At 49.4% G+C, this 14,594-nt stretch overlaps 5 protein-coding genes across 5 annotated transcripts; 3 read left to right on the top strand and 2 right to left on the bottom strand.

Annotated features, from left to right (window-relative positions):
* Window positions 1-596: 596 nt before the first annotated feature.
* On the top strand, window positions 597-4,172 carry N7517_004491 (bifunctional cytochrome P450/NADPH--P450 reductase; the record flags this gene model as incomplete). Its single annotated transcript, XM_056722221.1, has 5 exons — window positions 597-717; window positions 800-1,045; window positions 1,122-1,562; window positions 1,622-4,044; window positions 4,107-4,172. The coding sequence occupies 5 exons, from the start codon at window positions 597-599 to the stop codon at window positions 4,170-4,172; spliced, it is 3,297 nt and encodes a 1,098-aa protein (XP_056578471.1).
* Window positions 4,173-4,718: 546 nt separating this feature from the next.
* Window positions 4,719-6,316, top strand: N7517_004492 (uncharacterized protein; the record flags this gene model as incomplete). Its single annotated transcript, XM_056722222.1, has 4 exons — window positions 4,719-4,852; window positions 4,912-5,503; window positions 5,556-5,927; window positions 5,987-6,316. 4 exons carry the CDS (start codon window positions 4,719-4,721, stop codon window positions 6,314-6,316), a joined length of 1,428 nt encoding a protein of 475 aa, XP_056578472.1.
* A 1,722-nt stretch (window positions 6,317-8,038) lies between these two features.
* On the top strand, window positions 8,039-8,862 carry N7517_004493 (SDR family NAD(P)-dependent oxidoreductase; the record flags this gene model as incomplete). The annotated part of the gene is made up of 2 exons (XM_056722223.1): window positions 8,039-8,622; window positions 8,676-8,862. 2 exons carry the CDS (start codon window positions 8,039-8,041, stop codon window positions 8,860-8,862), a joined length of 771 nt encoding a protein of 256 aa, XP_056578473.1.
* Window positions 8,863-9,055: 193 nt separating this feature from the next.
* N7517_004494 (uncharacterized protein) lies at window positions 9,056-10,355 on the bottom strand (the record flags this gene model as incomplete). The annotated part of the gene is made up of 3 exons (XM_056722224.1): window positions 9,056-9,087; window positions 9,137-9,269; window positions 9,324-10,355. 3 exons carry the CDS (start codon window positions 10,353-10,355, stop codon window positions 9,056-9,058), a joined length of 1,197 nt encoding a protein of 398 aa, XP_056578474.1.
* A 911-nt stretch (window positions 10,356-11,266) lies between these two features.
* N7517_004495 (putative C6 transcription factor) lies at window positions 11,267-13,945 on the bottom strand (the record flags this gene model as incomplete). The annotated part of the gene is made up of 4 exons (XM_056722225.1): window positions 11,267-11,341; window positions 11,400-11,815; window positions 11,874-13,152; window positions 13,235-13,945. 4 exons carry the CDS (start codon window positions 13,943-13,945, stop codon window positions 11,267-11,269), a joined length of 2,481 nt encoding a protein of 826 aa, XP_056578475.1.
* Window positions 13,946-14,594: the final 649 nt, after the last annotated feature.

Below are 14,594 nucleotides of genomic sequence, written 5' to 3' on the forward strand. Positions count from 1 at the left end.
CCGAGCAATCGGAGTCGGAGCGACTATGGTCCGCTAGTCAGTCAGGGTCTTCCCGAAAAGGATATTCCCGCGAGGCGGAGCTTCTAATATGTGGATATAGTGGATTCGTCTACCGAATATATGCCTTTCTAGAAGTCCATGTCTTCGGGATTCGCGTCAAATCCGACAGGCGGTAGAATTAAAAATTGTGGCTGAAGATCTCGGCGTGACGAATTGATACACGGCGATCGTGATTGGATTTTACTGCCCGGTTCCACTGACATATGTCGATATGAAACGCATGGAATAAATGAAGTTTGTGCAAGTTTTCATTTATGAAGCTGTGATTATACACTTCTAAAAAAAAGGGACCGAGGCTTGTCAGTCGGTGAGGTCACACTTTTTTTTATAAACCTTTGGAACCCCTCCCAACTTCATTCTTTTCCACTTTCAAGCTTCCCTTTCATTACCTCTCCAAGTTAAATTTTAGGTGTACAGTGTGTACTCTGCGCAACCCTGCATTACGTGGTTTAATACAAATTCCTACCCCGTGATTACTATCTTGCATTCTTCTCCAAATTCAACACTTCATCCTCAAAACACAGATATCATACGCCATGACATCGAACAAACAGGTACCAATTCCGGGCCCCAAGGGCGTCCCATTCTTGGGAAACATCTATGACATCGAGCCCGAGGTGCCTGTGAACAGCTTTGAGCTGATGGCCGATAACTATGGTATGGATCTAGGCCTTGCACAACTAGGGATACAGATTGCGAATTGATGGGCTAATTTCTTTCTGTGTTTATTACCTTGCAGGCCCAATCTATCGATTAACCACCTTTGGCAGAGCACGAGTATTCGTCAGCTCCCATGAGCTGGTAGACGAAGTATGCGACGAGGAACGCTTCAGCAAAATGGTTTCAGCTGGTCTGAATGAGATCCGCAATGGTGTTCATGACGGTCTTTTTACCGCGAACTATCCCGGTGAAGAGAACTGGGCTATTGCGCATCGAATTCTTGTGCCTGCGTTCGGCCCGCTGATGATTCGCGGCATGTTTGATGGTGGGTGTCCCTTTTCTGTCGGATTTGAGACCTAGGCACCAAATAAGGGAACGACTTTCGCTAATTTTTCATTCAGAAATGTATGATATTGCTACTCAACTGGTTATGAAATGGGCTCGGATTGGCCCTACAGTTCCTATTCAGGTCACAGATGACTTCACACGCCTGACGCTGGACACCATTGCTCTTTGCGCTATGGGCACTCGCTTCAACTCATTCTATCATGATGAGATGCACCCATTCGTCGAGGCAATGGTTGGTTTGTTGGCCGGGTCTGGAAATCGAGCTCTTCGCCCTGCTTTGTTCAACAGCTTGCCCACTTCGGAAAACAACAAGTACTGGAGTGATATCGAGTATTTGCGGAATCTAGCTCGGGAATTAGTCGACTCACGGAAGGAGAACCCCGTTGAGAAGAAAGATCTTCTCAATGCGCTCATCCTGGGTCGGGACCCCCAGACCGGCCGGGGTATGACAGATGACTCTATTATTGACAACATGATAACATTCCTCATCGCTGGTAAGTGAACAGGTCCTGCAACGGGTACATTATTTCGGACCTGACTTGGAACTTTATAGGACACGAGACCACATCCGGCATGTTGTCGTTCTTGTTCTACTATCTTCTCAAGAGTCCGAGCGCATACAAGAAGGCCCAAGAGGAAGTCGACCGTGTGATTGGTAAACGCAAGATCACTGTCGATGACATGTCTAAGCTGCCATATATTACCGCCGTTATGCGCGAAACACTGCGTCTGAAGCCAACAGCCCCGCTGATTGCCCTGCACCCACACCCCACCAAGAACAAGGAGGATCCCGTCACACTGGGGGGCGGCAAATATGTGCTTCACAAGGATGAGACGATTGCGCTCATGCTTGGAAAAATGCAGCGCGACCCGAAGGTCTACGGCGCCGATGCTGATGAGTTCAAGCCAGAGCGAATGCTCGATGAAAACTTCGAGAAGCTGCCCAAGAACGCATGGAAGCCATTTGGAAACGGCATGCGAGGCTGTATTGGACGGCCGTTCGCTTGGCAGGAGGCTCTCCTTGTGGTTGCGATTTTGCTCCAGAACTTCAACTTCCAGATGGACAACCCCAGCTACGACCTCCGCATCAAGCAGACACTTACCATCAAGCCCAAGGATTTCCAGATGAAGGCTACCCTGAGAGATGGACTCGACCCTACGCAGCTCAACACCACACTCAGTGGTTCTACTGCTCCACCCACAGAGACTGGTGCCGGTAGCCGGGATCGCAAACCCAAGGTCGCACCCGTGGATGGTAAGATGAAGCCAATGCACGTGTTCTACGGTAGCAACACGGGAACTTGTGAGGCATTCGCCCGTAGGCTGGCTGATGATGCTACTGCATACGGATACGATGCCCAAATAAGTTCTTTGGATTCAGCCATGCAGAATATCCCCAAGAACGACCCTGTGGTCTTTATCTCAGCTTCTTACGAAGGACAGCCCCCGGATAACGCGGCTCATTTCTTCCAGTGGCTCAGTGGACTGAAGGACAATGACCTGGAAGGTGTTAACTACGCAACATTCGGCTGTGGCCATCATGATTGGTCCTCCACTTTCTACCGTGTCCCCAAGGCCATCGATCAACTCGCTAAGGACAATGGTGCTAACCAGCTCTGCGATATTGGTCTTGCCGACGCAGCACACTCAGACATGTTCACCGATTTCGATGGCTGGGGTGAGACCTCATTCTGGCCGGCCGTGATGGCTAAATTCGGTGGAGCTAGCCCTGAACAAGCTGCCAAGCCGAAGTCTTCATTGCAGGTCGAGGTGAGCTCGGGTATGCGTGCATCCACCCTGGGTCTCCAGCTCGAAGAGGGCTTCGTCATCGAAAACCAGCTCCTTACACCACCCGGAGCACCAGCCAAACGAGTAGTCAAGTTCAAGCTGCCATCGGACATGACCTACCAGTGCGGTGATTACCTCGCAGTGCTACCCGTGAACCCAAGCTCAATCGTCCGTCGTGCAATCCGCCGCTTCGACCTCCCCTGGGACGCTGTAATCAAAGTCCAGAAGCCATCAGGCTCAACAGTTTCCCCCTCAATCCCCATCGACACGCCGATCTCAGCCTTCGAGCTCCTATCCACCTACATCGAGCTATCCCAACCCGCATCGAAGCGCGATCTGAATGTCCTAGCCGACGCCGCCATCTCAGACGCGGAGATCCAAGCCGAACTACGCTACATCGCCTCCAGCCCCAGCCGCTTCACCGAAGAAATTGTCAAGAAGCGCGTCAGCCCACTGGATCTGCTGACCCGCTATCCAACAATCAAGCTCCCCATCGGCGATTTCCTCGCAATGCTGCCCCCAATGCGCGTTCGACAATACTCCATCTCCTCGTCACCACTAGTCGACCCATCCGAGTGCTCGATCACCTTCAGCGTCCTCAGCGCCCCCGCCCTCGCCAGCACCACCCCAGAAGGCAACGAAAGCATTGAGCAATACCTCGGCGTCGCATCCAACTACCTCTCCGAGCTCCAAGCCGGTGAACGCGCACACATCACCGTCCGCCCTTCGCACTCAGGCTTCAAGCCGCCCATGGACCTCGAAACACCGATGATCATGGCCTGCGCGGGTAGCGGGCTCGCACCATTCCGCGGATTCGTCATGGACCGCGCGGAGAGAATCCGCGGCCGTCGCAGCTCGCCTGACTCGGATGAGCTGCATGACAACGCGGCTGTCAAGCCTGCCAAGGCGGTGCTGTATATCGGCTGCCGCACGAAGGGCCAGGATGATATTCATTCTGCCGAACTTGCAGAATGGGCTGCACTCGGCGCTGTCGATGTCCGCTGGGCGTATAGTCGCCCTGCTGATGGAAGCAAGGGCCAACATGTTCAGGATCTCATGCTTGATGACCGTGAAGAGTTGGTGAAGCTGTTTGAGGAAGGTGCGAATATTTATGTTTGCGGTAGTACTGGTGTTGGTGCTGGTATTCGCGAGGCCTGCAGAGAGATGTATCTCGAGAAGCGCCGTGCGGTGCTTGCCGAGCTTAAGGAGAAGGGGAGACGAAGCCTGGTGCTGAGCTCGATGAGGACCAGGCTGCTGACAAGTTCTTTGATAATTTGCGGACGAAGGAGCGGTTTGCTACCGATGTGTTTACTTAGTTTAGCGGTTTTTCGCATCTCTAATTTGGTTTAGCTTGTATTATCATCATTCGCCATACACAAATTGCATCATCTGTTGTTATTTCACCGAGTCATGCCATGTGGTTGTTGGCCCAAATCCCAAGGCAGAAATCATCAACCAATCAGAATGCAGTTCCTGACGAACCCCGGCTCATTTCCACGTGACCGTAAAACTTCAATGCCGACAGCCAATCAGATCAACGGCCGAGTTGTTTGGCCGATGGGAAGAAGAAACTTTGAGTTTTAAGCGTCTCGGCAGAATTCTGCATTAAAATATTAGAAGGAAGCCGTTCTCATTTATATATTTTGTAGAACTCCGACTTCGGCAATCTCATAGCTCACACCCGGTGTTTTCATTGGACGCCAATACCAAATTTGCGCTAAAATAGAGTCGGATGGCGTGATAGAGTGAAGTCCACCCATATATTCGCATTTTTAAGCTCGGCCGAGACAGCTTTGTTAAAGAGTTGCTATATACCCAATTCTCACCAATCACCAAACACCAAACATCTATAATATCATATCATGCCGAAGATCAAGAGCATAGCCATTATCGGAGCCGGCCCAGCTGGCGCCATTGCAGTCGATGCACTAGCACAAGAGAAAGCATTCGATGTCATTCGTGTATTTGAAAGACAAGAGAAAGCTGGCGGATGCTGGTATGTTACTATATTACTCCAATATCTCCACCAATTCCCAACCCTAACAAAAACAACAGGGTATCAAGAGATGACGAGCCGCCACAGCAGTTCGATTTTGACGGTCTAGCTGCACGAACAGCAGATGCGCCTCTCAAAATCCCCGAGCACCTCCCGTGCCGGACGCCCGTAGTCTCCCAGGACCGGTTCATGGATTCACCCGTGTACCCGACGCTGGAGACTAATGTGAACGCGGGAGCCATGTCGTTTTCTCAAGAGGAGATTCCTGAAGTTCGATCGCAGTGGTCGATCGAGCGTCATGGTGCTGACACGCCTTTCCGACACCATTCAGTTATCCGCAAGTATATTGAGGACTTGTTTAACCGGAACGGGTATCAGGATCTTGTTCAGTATAACACTACTGTTGAACGCGCGATCAAAGACCCCAGCACTCAGAAATGGGTGCTTACATTCCGCAGGACGGAAGTTGTGGATGGTGCAAAGTCGGATTACTGGTGGTCTGAGGAGTATGATGCCGTTGTGGTGGCGTCGGGACATTACGCGGTGCCGTTTATTCCTGTGATTCCCGGGTTGAAGGAGTTTGCGGCGAGGTATCCGGGTAGTGTTCAACATACAAAGCATTATCGGGGGCCTGAGAAATATCAGGGAAAGGTAAATGGAGTTCTCGCCGTGTCTTCCTACCATTCGCTTACACATCGCATAGAAAGTCATCACCGTCGGCGCGTCGGTTTCTGCTGCTGATACCGCAGTGAGTCTAGTTGATAGTGCCCAGACACCAGTCATTGCTGTGGTTCGTGGTCGTTACAACGCCTATTTCGGAGATCTCGCTTTCCAGCACCCTAAGATTGAGCGTCGCCCGCCCATCTCACACATTACCGGTCATGATCAAGGCGAACGGACCGTGCATTTCGAAGACGGTACCTCTGAAACCGGTGTCGACCATCTGATTTTTGGAACTGGCTTCAGCTGGACTCTTCCTTTCTTGCCCGAGGTCGCCACACGGAACAATCGTGTGCCAGATCTCTACCAACATGTCTTTTATAGACATGATCCGTCCCTTGTTTTTGTAGGCGCAGTGAGTTTACAATCCGGAAAAATAATTACCCGAATCGAACGCTAACATAATATCCCCAGGTTGGTGCCGGATTGACCTTCAAAGTCTTCGAATGGCAGGCCGTCGCAGCCGCACGTGTTCTCGCCGGCAAAGCAAATCTGCCCTCGATCACCGAGCAGGAAAAATGGGAAACCGACCGTATTGCACAGAAAAGCGATGGCCCCGGATTCACAGTCCTTAACCCCGAATTCGAGCCCTACTTCGAGAGCCTCCGCGATCTTGCGGGGGAACCTCGTGGTGCAGGACGGCGTCTACCTCGATTTGAGCAGAAATGGCTGGCGTATTTCGACGAAGGCCATGAGCGCAGAAAGAAAATGTGGCGACGAGCCAATCAAACGGCTCGATTGTAAATTTGACAAGGGTTAGTTAAGGGAGTACTCCATATTCCGTATATTGTAGAAAGACATAGATCACAAAATAAACCAAGCAAGGAGAAACCGAATTATCCATTTTCCCTTTTTGTCTCACTGTGGCACAGCTTTAAAAGACCAAATACCACTAACGGGTCAAAAAGGCTCAAAAAGGGCCAAAAAAGATCAACGAACGAATGAATTCATGCCATTTCTTCCCGCAGATGTTCCTGAACCCCCGTCAGCTACTCCACTTAGGCCAATATCTCCAACCATAGTGGCTTGGCGCTTTTCCCCTCGAGCCTATTCAGGAGGTCAAAAAAAAGAGGCCTGGGATGAATTTCATATGATAAAAATCTTCCCCTTCCCTGTCGAAAATCTCTCTCTCTCCACCGATCGACTGCACATCCTCACTCTAAATAACGCCTAAAATCTCATTTCGCGTTTCGCGTCGCGTCGCAATCTCTCGGACCGGACCATCCCGACACACAATTCATCATGACACCTCCTATAAGCAACGGCACACAATTCACACAACCGGCCGAATGCTACAACTTGCGCGATGCAATGCCTGCGTTACCCTCCAATATCCAATATTATAACCAAGTCCCGCTGTACCAGCCAAAAAGTCCACATCGAGATATGAAGGCTGTTTTGCAGGATTGTTGTCCGAATGGGGTGTGGATTTCTGAGGATCCGGATCCTTGTACGGCTATTTGTGATTCGCGTACTTCGGCGGAGGCCAAAAAAGTCATGTACTGCTTGAATGCTCAAGATGTTGTACATGGAAGCAAAACGGAGAAAAGTTTGGGGGCAAGGGGTCCGGCTGTGGGATGGGTTTCTTTGCTGGTTGGGGGAATGCTTTTGTCGGGGATGTTTATTTGATGACAATGTGGTGTTGGGTTTTGCATTTTGAGATACCTATTTGCGATTTATGGAGTTTCGATGCATATTGTACATGTACATATATTCAATTAATATGGCTCAGACCAGAAGGCAATTCATCAGCCTTGGATCTGAGAGTTTCATATATGAATTTTGTTCTTCTACCATTTGACAATTTAAGATCTTTGAAGATATGCACTTCTTGGCAAGCCCCAATCAACTTGGCAATTACAAGCAACTGATCCATCGGCATGTCAGATCAATCAGCGCTTTTGTCCTTATAACGCAGGCCACTTCACATCATGCGCCATCGACCGAACTGCATATATCGGCCTGCATAACGCAGGTTTGATTTGAGAGATCCGATTGGACTGGTGAACCACGTACGTTCTAGTGATGAGAATTAATGACATTTTCAACGGAGAAAAGGAGAAAAGGAGAATCATATCATACAATCATTTATTAGACTGTTAGATCTGGCGATCGTTCTACGATACTTTTACCCGAACCCCAGCCAGACCCGAAGTCGTTCCAGTTGATTCGCGATATACCAGAATGTGGACAGAGTATATCCTTCCAATTATCCAATGGCTCAGGGGTTAGACGGGTGTTCAACCCACATCATCTCATTTAGCCGATTTATCAAATGTAACTCGAATATACCCGACTATGTTCACAGATTGGCCACGGAGTATCTCCGACCCCACGTTATCCCCCGCCATTATCCAAAGTAACCGTCACATTCATCCCACATATACAAATAAATGAAAGCTATTCTCTTCATAACAACCATATCCCGCAAACCAAGACAACAAATTATACACCCAAATATCAAAAATGGACTCCGTCAAAGGCAGAGTATACGCCGTAACCGGTCTAGGCGGAATCGGACTTGCCGTGGCACGCCAATTACACTCCCAAGGAGCCCTCCTTTCTCTCGCAGATCTGAGCGAAAAAGTCCTCACCACAGCGCGGGAGACAATCGAAGCCGAGTTTGGCTCCTCAACAGTCGAGACAATCACCACAACCGCGTTGGATATCAGTAACGTGAGCGCCGTAAAAGACTGGATTGACAGTACTGTCTCGCACTTCGGACGACTGGATGGCGCGGCCAATATGGCTGGCACGATTGGCAGGAACCATGGTACTGGCAAATTTGTCGATCAGGATGATGCCGAGTGGGATATGTTGATGCGTGTCAATGTCACCGGATTGATGTACTGTCTGCGGGCGCAGCTGAGGGCCATTACTGCAACTGCCCCTGGTGGGAAGGGCAGTATTGTTAATGCGTCGAGTATTCAAGGGCTGAGAGGGTTTGCGTTGCATGCTGGGTATTCGACTACGAAGCATGCTGTTACCGGGTTGACGAAGTCGGTTTCGAAGGAGGTTGGGCCGGAGATTAGGGTCAATGCTGTTGCGCCGTGAGTATTTGTGTTTGATTTTTTGGTGGATTTGACTAATTGGTTTGTGTTAGTGGTTCTATTCAGACACCTTTGCTGGAGATGGCGAAGGAGATCCAGGGCGGGATGAGCATTCCGCCGGTCAGTATCCCACGCGTTGGGACGAGCGAGGAGGTTGCTCAGACGGTTGTTTTCTTGCTCAGTGATGCTTCGTCATATACCACTGGACAGATTCTTAGTGTCGATGGTGGGTGGGAATAAGTTTGGTGTTTCAAGGGCATGAATTGGGTTTATAGCGCCATGGCTGGATATGCCAATGACATCCATTGATGAACGGAACGAAATGCTCGCTAGATGATAGACATTATGCCGGGAATCCAATCAAACGTCGCCTTGATATATGAATGCAATCGCTGAAAAGCACGAGGGAACGAGAAACAGGGCACGGGCACTGTTATAACCACTTGCCTATGCACAGCCATAAACCTATACACGAATCAGCATATAACACACATAAACATGAATGTTTTCATACCAAAAATGATCGCCAGATAACCCCCACTAGGAGGTCCATTAACGAGGGCAACATTTGCTGTGGCATTTTGGCCTCCAAAAGGCACTGGCCACCCATCCTTATAGTCCAGATAGTTCCAGCCAAGCTGAGATTGCTGCGAGAACAGTCAGTTAAAATCCCAGGCCCAAAGACAAAGATAAGGACTCACCCCATGTTCAAACCCAATCGACGTATTCAAATAATGATAGTAGAGAATATCCGGCACGGAATCATTCTTCCCATCCAAGACACCCAAACCACCAGGCGCATACACAACCCCATGATTAGAACCATAAACCACAGTACCACCACCCTCAACCAACGACTTCCCCTTCTTATCCTCAAAAGGCCCACGCACATTCTTCGACCTCCCAACACGAATACTATACTCCTTCCCACGCTTAGGGAACCCCTTCCGGAAGCTACAACAATTCCCATGACTAAACCAAACATAATAGAATCCCTCTCGAAAACTCATCCACACACCCTCCTCAGGCTTAGTCTTCGCACTCGGCATAAATGTCAACTGCACCGCATCCGGCCCAGTTGCATCCTTAACGGAAAGCAAATCATCCGTCAACGGCACCTGCCATATATCATGCCAGAAGCTTCCGTAGTTGAGATAAGACTGTCCGGAATCCCGATCGAGGATCACAGATGCATCGATGGCATTCGTGATCGTGTACGGCCAGACGCTGGACCCAGGGCCCTTGCCTGTATTGATGACAACACCGTGGTCGGTCCAGGGACTGCCGTCGAGGGATTTTGTCGTCGCGACGCCGATTGCGCTATTGCGTGACCCCTTTGCGCTGAGCGTGTAGTAGCAGTAGAAGGTGCCGTTTTTTTCGATTGTTGTTGGCGCCCATGGTCGGGAGCGATTGCCTTTGTGGATTATGCTGTCGCCGGCGAGAACTGTGCCGAGCTTTTCCCATGGGCCGGATATGTTGGCTGCTTTGAAGATTGGGATGTTGATTCCGCCTTTGAAGAGGTAGTAGTTCTCATTGTGGAGGATGATGTTTGGGTCGTGGGCTGGAATGTTTCCTGGATTTGCGAGGGGGAACTTGTCCGTTGTTTTGTATACTTGTTTGAGGTTGTTGTCCCGAGCTTCGGTTGGTACGGACCCTGCCAGCGGGGCTGCAATCGCGATGATTATTGATATGAGGAGTGGGAGGTGATGCATCGTCGGGGTGGTTATGTACATTGGGTTATATCGGGGATGTAGGGATTATTTGAGGGAGATTGGCCTGGCTGCCCGGGGGGTTGGGAGTTATCAGATCGTGATACACATGCCTCCGCTTTGGTCTTTAATGTTCAATGCAGTGAAAAGGGGTAGAGAATGTAGTAGTATAAGAGGAGATATAGAATTGAAGGAAGAAACACATGGTATAATAATGTAAGGGAAAGAAAAAAGAAGCACCCTTATCAAAGTCAATTGCACAGCCAAGTGTTTTAGTTTTTTTAGTTTTTGTCTTGCGCAGATCGGGATCAAATCCACTTCTATATTTGGGTACCTAAAGATACCTAACTCCACAGCTGTTCTCTACCTTGTATGGATGTACCCTCAAGTACTGAACCCCCGGTCTCGCCTGCATGTCTATTTCCCATATTAATAATATTGCTTATATTTCCTGTTCCTTATTACTATGACATACAACAGACAAATATTGCACAGAACTAGGCCAATTGATTTGAATATCCCCACAATAGCTTCGACGATCAATAGCCAATAAGTCCTCGCGCTATTAGGCAAGGCAGCAACGCAACTGTCAACGCTAACTAAAAAAACATACTTTCAGATAACATTCGGCATAAAAATCAATGCTAAATGTGACATTGTTTTCTATTTCTTTTGTCTGACCTGCACCCCCTTGCATGCCGTCAATGCTGATCTCTCCGATCATGATCTCATGGTGGACCCAACTACATGACAACATCCATAATTACGCAACGAAATATGAATGACCGCATTGCGACTAGATTTCTTGATATTTAGTATGGGTATTCAGCAAGTTCAACTATGTACAATGGTAGGGGCATAGCAAATCCAAAAGACGAAGCGTTTATCGTACAGTGTCCGTATAAAAAGTCAAAAGCCTGATCCAACCGCTCAGCCTAACAGGGGAACGTCATACTTGTCAGATCCTCCCAATCGAAGATCTCCAAGAAAGGATCGAATTCGTCAGGGCGCTGGGAACTCATAGTTAGCACGAAAGAAGACAGGAACCAAGGAGAGAATGCAACTCACTAACACGCCAGGTTGCGGCGGCGGGAGCATCCCATTAGGATCAAAATCGGGCTGCATCACAGGCACCATTGTTGGAGCCGCCATAAATGCAGCCAGCTGGTTGTTCTTGAAATTACCTACCCCTTTGTCGCCGAGGTGGTCGCAATTCATGTGCCGAGAGAAGAGAATCTGCGCAAATGACAGGACCCGTTCGACAGCCTGCTGCTTGTACATCGTTGCTTGTGACGGCCAGAGTCGGGCTTTGACTAATGCGACGATCGTTGAGAGGAAGTAATAGTCTTTTGCTCCCTTGGCCATCAAAAGAGAGCGCTCTTCCAAGGCGATCAATGCTGTTTCTACGAGTGATAGGAGTGATTCGGGGATTCCAGGTATATTGTGGAGAATGAAAGTTGATGAGACGGGATAGGAAGGGGCAGCTGCGAAGTGTGAGTTAGTGCTCTCATGGTCAAGTATTGAATCGCAGGAAAGACTTACAGGTGTCGGGTTCGGTTATGTGTAACAATTGGCAGATGGAAATGTAGGCGTGGATAGTCCATTCGCCAAGCATACATAGCGATAACGTTCGCGAAATCTCGTGTAGCTGGCGCTGTGTGGACAATATTCTGGTTGCAGCATCCATGCGAGTACGCGCAGAGGGTGCAAATAGGGATTCTCGTCGTGCTTCAATGGCGAAAGGGGTGTGGACAGACAGTAGAGTCTGGGAAAGCTTGGTCTCAATCAACCCTTTCCACAATATTACTTTGTGTTGCGTGGCAATGTCGTTGGGGTCTACCGTCGCCCACGAAGGAATCCGAGAAAGATGACGGTTGAGCTCACCGTCCAGGCGCTGAATATCCTCATATCGACAGCTGATCCGTGGGGAGTGCATGAGAGAACATGCTTGAAGGCGAAGAGGTAGCGAGTGACTCAGGATAGACTGGAACGATGAGTCGGTAACTTCGCTCAGTGGCCAGCTTTGGGGAACCTCAGTACTATTCTCGTGGATCTCGTGGTCGTAAATGTTCAGCCCCGGAGCTGCATCATAGTCAAAGCTTTGTACTGACGGTGGCATTCCCCGGTCAAGAGCAATTTGCAGGTCCAGTTCCACAATTGTGGTCCATATTCGCCGTCGCATCTCTTTATTGAATACAGAGATCCGTGTGTACCGGCTTGGATCGCGATGGTATCCTGCCATCATTGCTTGCTTGACCAATGTACTTGTAGTGAGCCAAGCCTGGCTGCGTTTCATTCCGTGAGAGTTGCGCGCCATGATCAATAAAATAGACAGTCTCATTGACGTGATCTCCGGACGTTTGGTGTGAAGATTCTCGATCCACTTTTCTGCGTGCAGCGTCCACTCCATTGCAGACTGGCACTTGAGTTCGCCCACACTTTTTGACTGTAGACTAGAAAAATCTGCAAGGTTCCATGCGCAGGCAAGAACCAACAGTACCTGAACTGTAAAGGCAGTAGATATTGAAGCCGGGCTGTCTAACATGGCCCAGAATTGGTCAAGCTCTCTTAAGAAGGATGGTACATGAAGAATGCGGTGAGTGGACTCGATATAAGTGATATACAGCCCGACCAACTCATCAACCACGCCGCGCGAGGGCAGCATACTAATTAGCGAAGCCGTCGTAGGGTCGGGGAAGGGCCGATTGAGCACCATAAGTTTGAATAGCCCACGCTTAACCCTTCTCAGATCCGGCTGAAGTTGCGCGAAAATCGGAGTAGAAAGCCTGATCTCTTCTGCAAATGATCTTATATCCGGAAACTATGAATATGTCAGCCTCCGTGTTTTGAATGCCATTGGCAATTGTAATATAAAGAGCAGAAGGGGGAAGGGGAATGCAGACCTGTGCAACTAGACTAGCAAAGATACCCGATCCGCTGAACCGGGTTTTAGTTTCACGGCCCCTCATCATCATGCGAGGAGCGAGGTCTAGCTGGTCCGAAGGTGACAGCGGGTCCTCTTCTTCGTCAACGTGCGCATAGTCGACTTGCGACGGTGCTTTCATATTCTGCTCTGATGCGGGGGCGGGACGCTTGGGACGCTGTAAACCCATGTTCACGTAGGGTTCCTGATTAACAGCAGCCTTAGGAGCACCGAGCACAGTTTCCAAAAAGCAGTCCTTTCGCTCTCTGTCGTGTGGTCGACCTCTGTAAGGGGGCGCAAGAGCATGCCCCGTAAGTCCATGATATTCGTGATGCATTGGACTGCCAGCCATAGCCAGGCGAGGAGGTTCACTAGCTGGGAAAGGCTCCGTCCGAGTTGACACTGTCGGTATTCCCGAATCCGGAGGTGTGTCAATTGGGGTATCTCTAGGCATAGATAGCGTGGACCTTTGGTCGGTAGTAAATGCAGTAGTCGCGACAGTGGTCGGTTGCTGCCATAAGAAGCCATCCTCATATGTGCATTTGCTCGGGGTTCTGCTCTTTAAACAGCGACTGCAAGTGGGATACTCGCGATCGCATCGCAACTTGCGCGTGCGACACTGCGTGCACGCCATTGTGCGGCGGCGACGCTTGCGCACGCGTTCCGGCTGGACATTCCCTTGAACGTCCATATACTCGGTGTTGGAGACAAGCTCGGGGTATACTGAGAGTTCTTACGTCCGAGATGTGTGGGAAGTTCTGGGAATTGGCTCAGCTCCGGCTTACGTGGTCCCGCTCTGCGACCGTGGGACCGCCCAATGCGGAAAGTCTGACCGACGTCGCGTGGTTTTTTTTGTTTTTTTCAATTACCTTTTTGTTTTTTTTAATTTCTTTCTTCTTTTTGCTTTAGAATTTATCTTCTTTTTCTTCAGGACATGAATATTTTCTTTCAGATCTATTTTTCAACCCACAAAATATTAGGCCCCATATGCCGGACACCGGAACGCCTTCAAGGGGCTATGCGCTTGGTTTGGGTGGATTGACTAGCTTCCTGTCCTTCAAACTTGGCAATTGAAAATCTTCCAAGCCCTACCGGAAAATATTCAAGCATCAGCAATGGACCACTACATCTCTTGGCAATCTCTAGGCAACAACACGCGATAATCCCCAATATTGGTCCAGTTCCGAATCATGAGAATAACCATCACCGCCAAGACGTTGTCCGCGTTTATGGATTCCTTTGGTTTGCTCACCATGCTCGTACGAATAACCATGTAGTACTTAGTGCATGCTTCCAACCTTGGAAGTTTCATTTGATTATTAATCAAAACATGGGGCTAT

This window comes from Penicillium concentricum, assembly GCF_028827145.1.
Source record: "Penicillium concentricum strain IBT 3081 chromosome Unknown utg000002l_segment0_segment0, whole genome shotgun sequence".
Classification (NCBI taxonomy): domain Eukaryota; kingdom Fungi; phylum Ascomycota; class Eurotiomycetes; order Eurotiales; family Aspergillaceae; genus Penicillium; species Penicillium concentricum.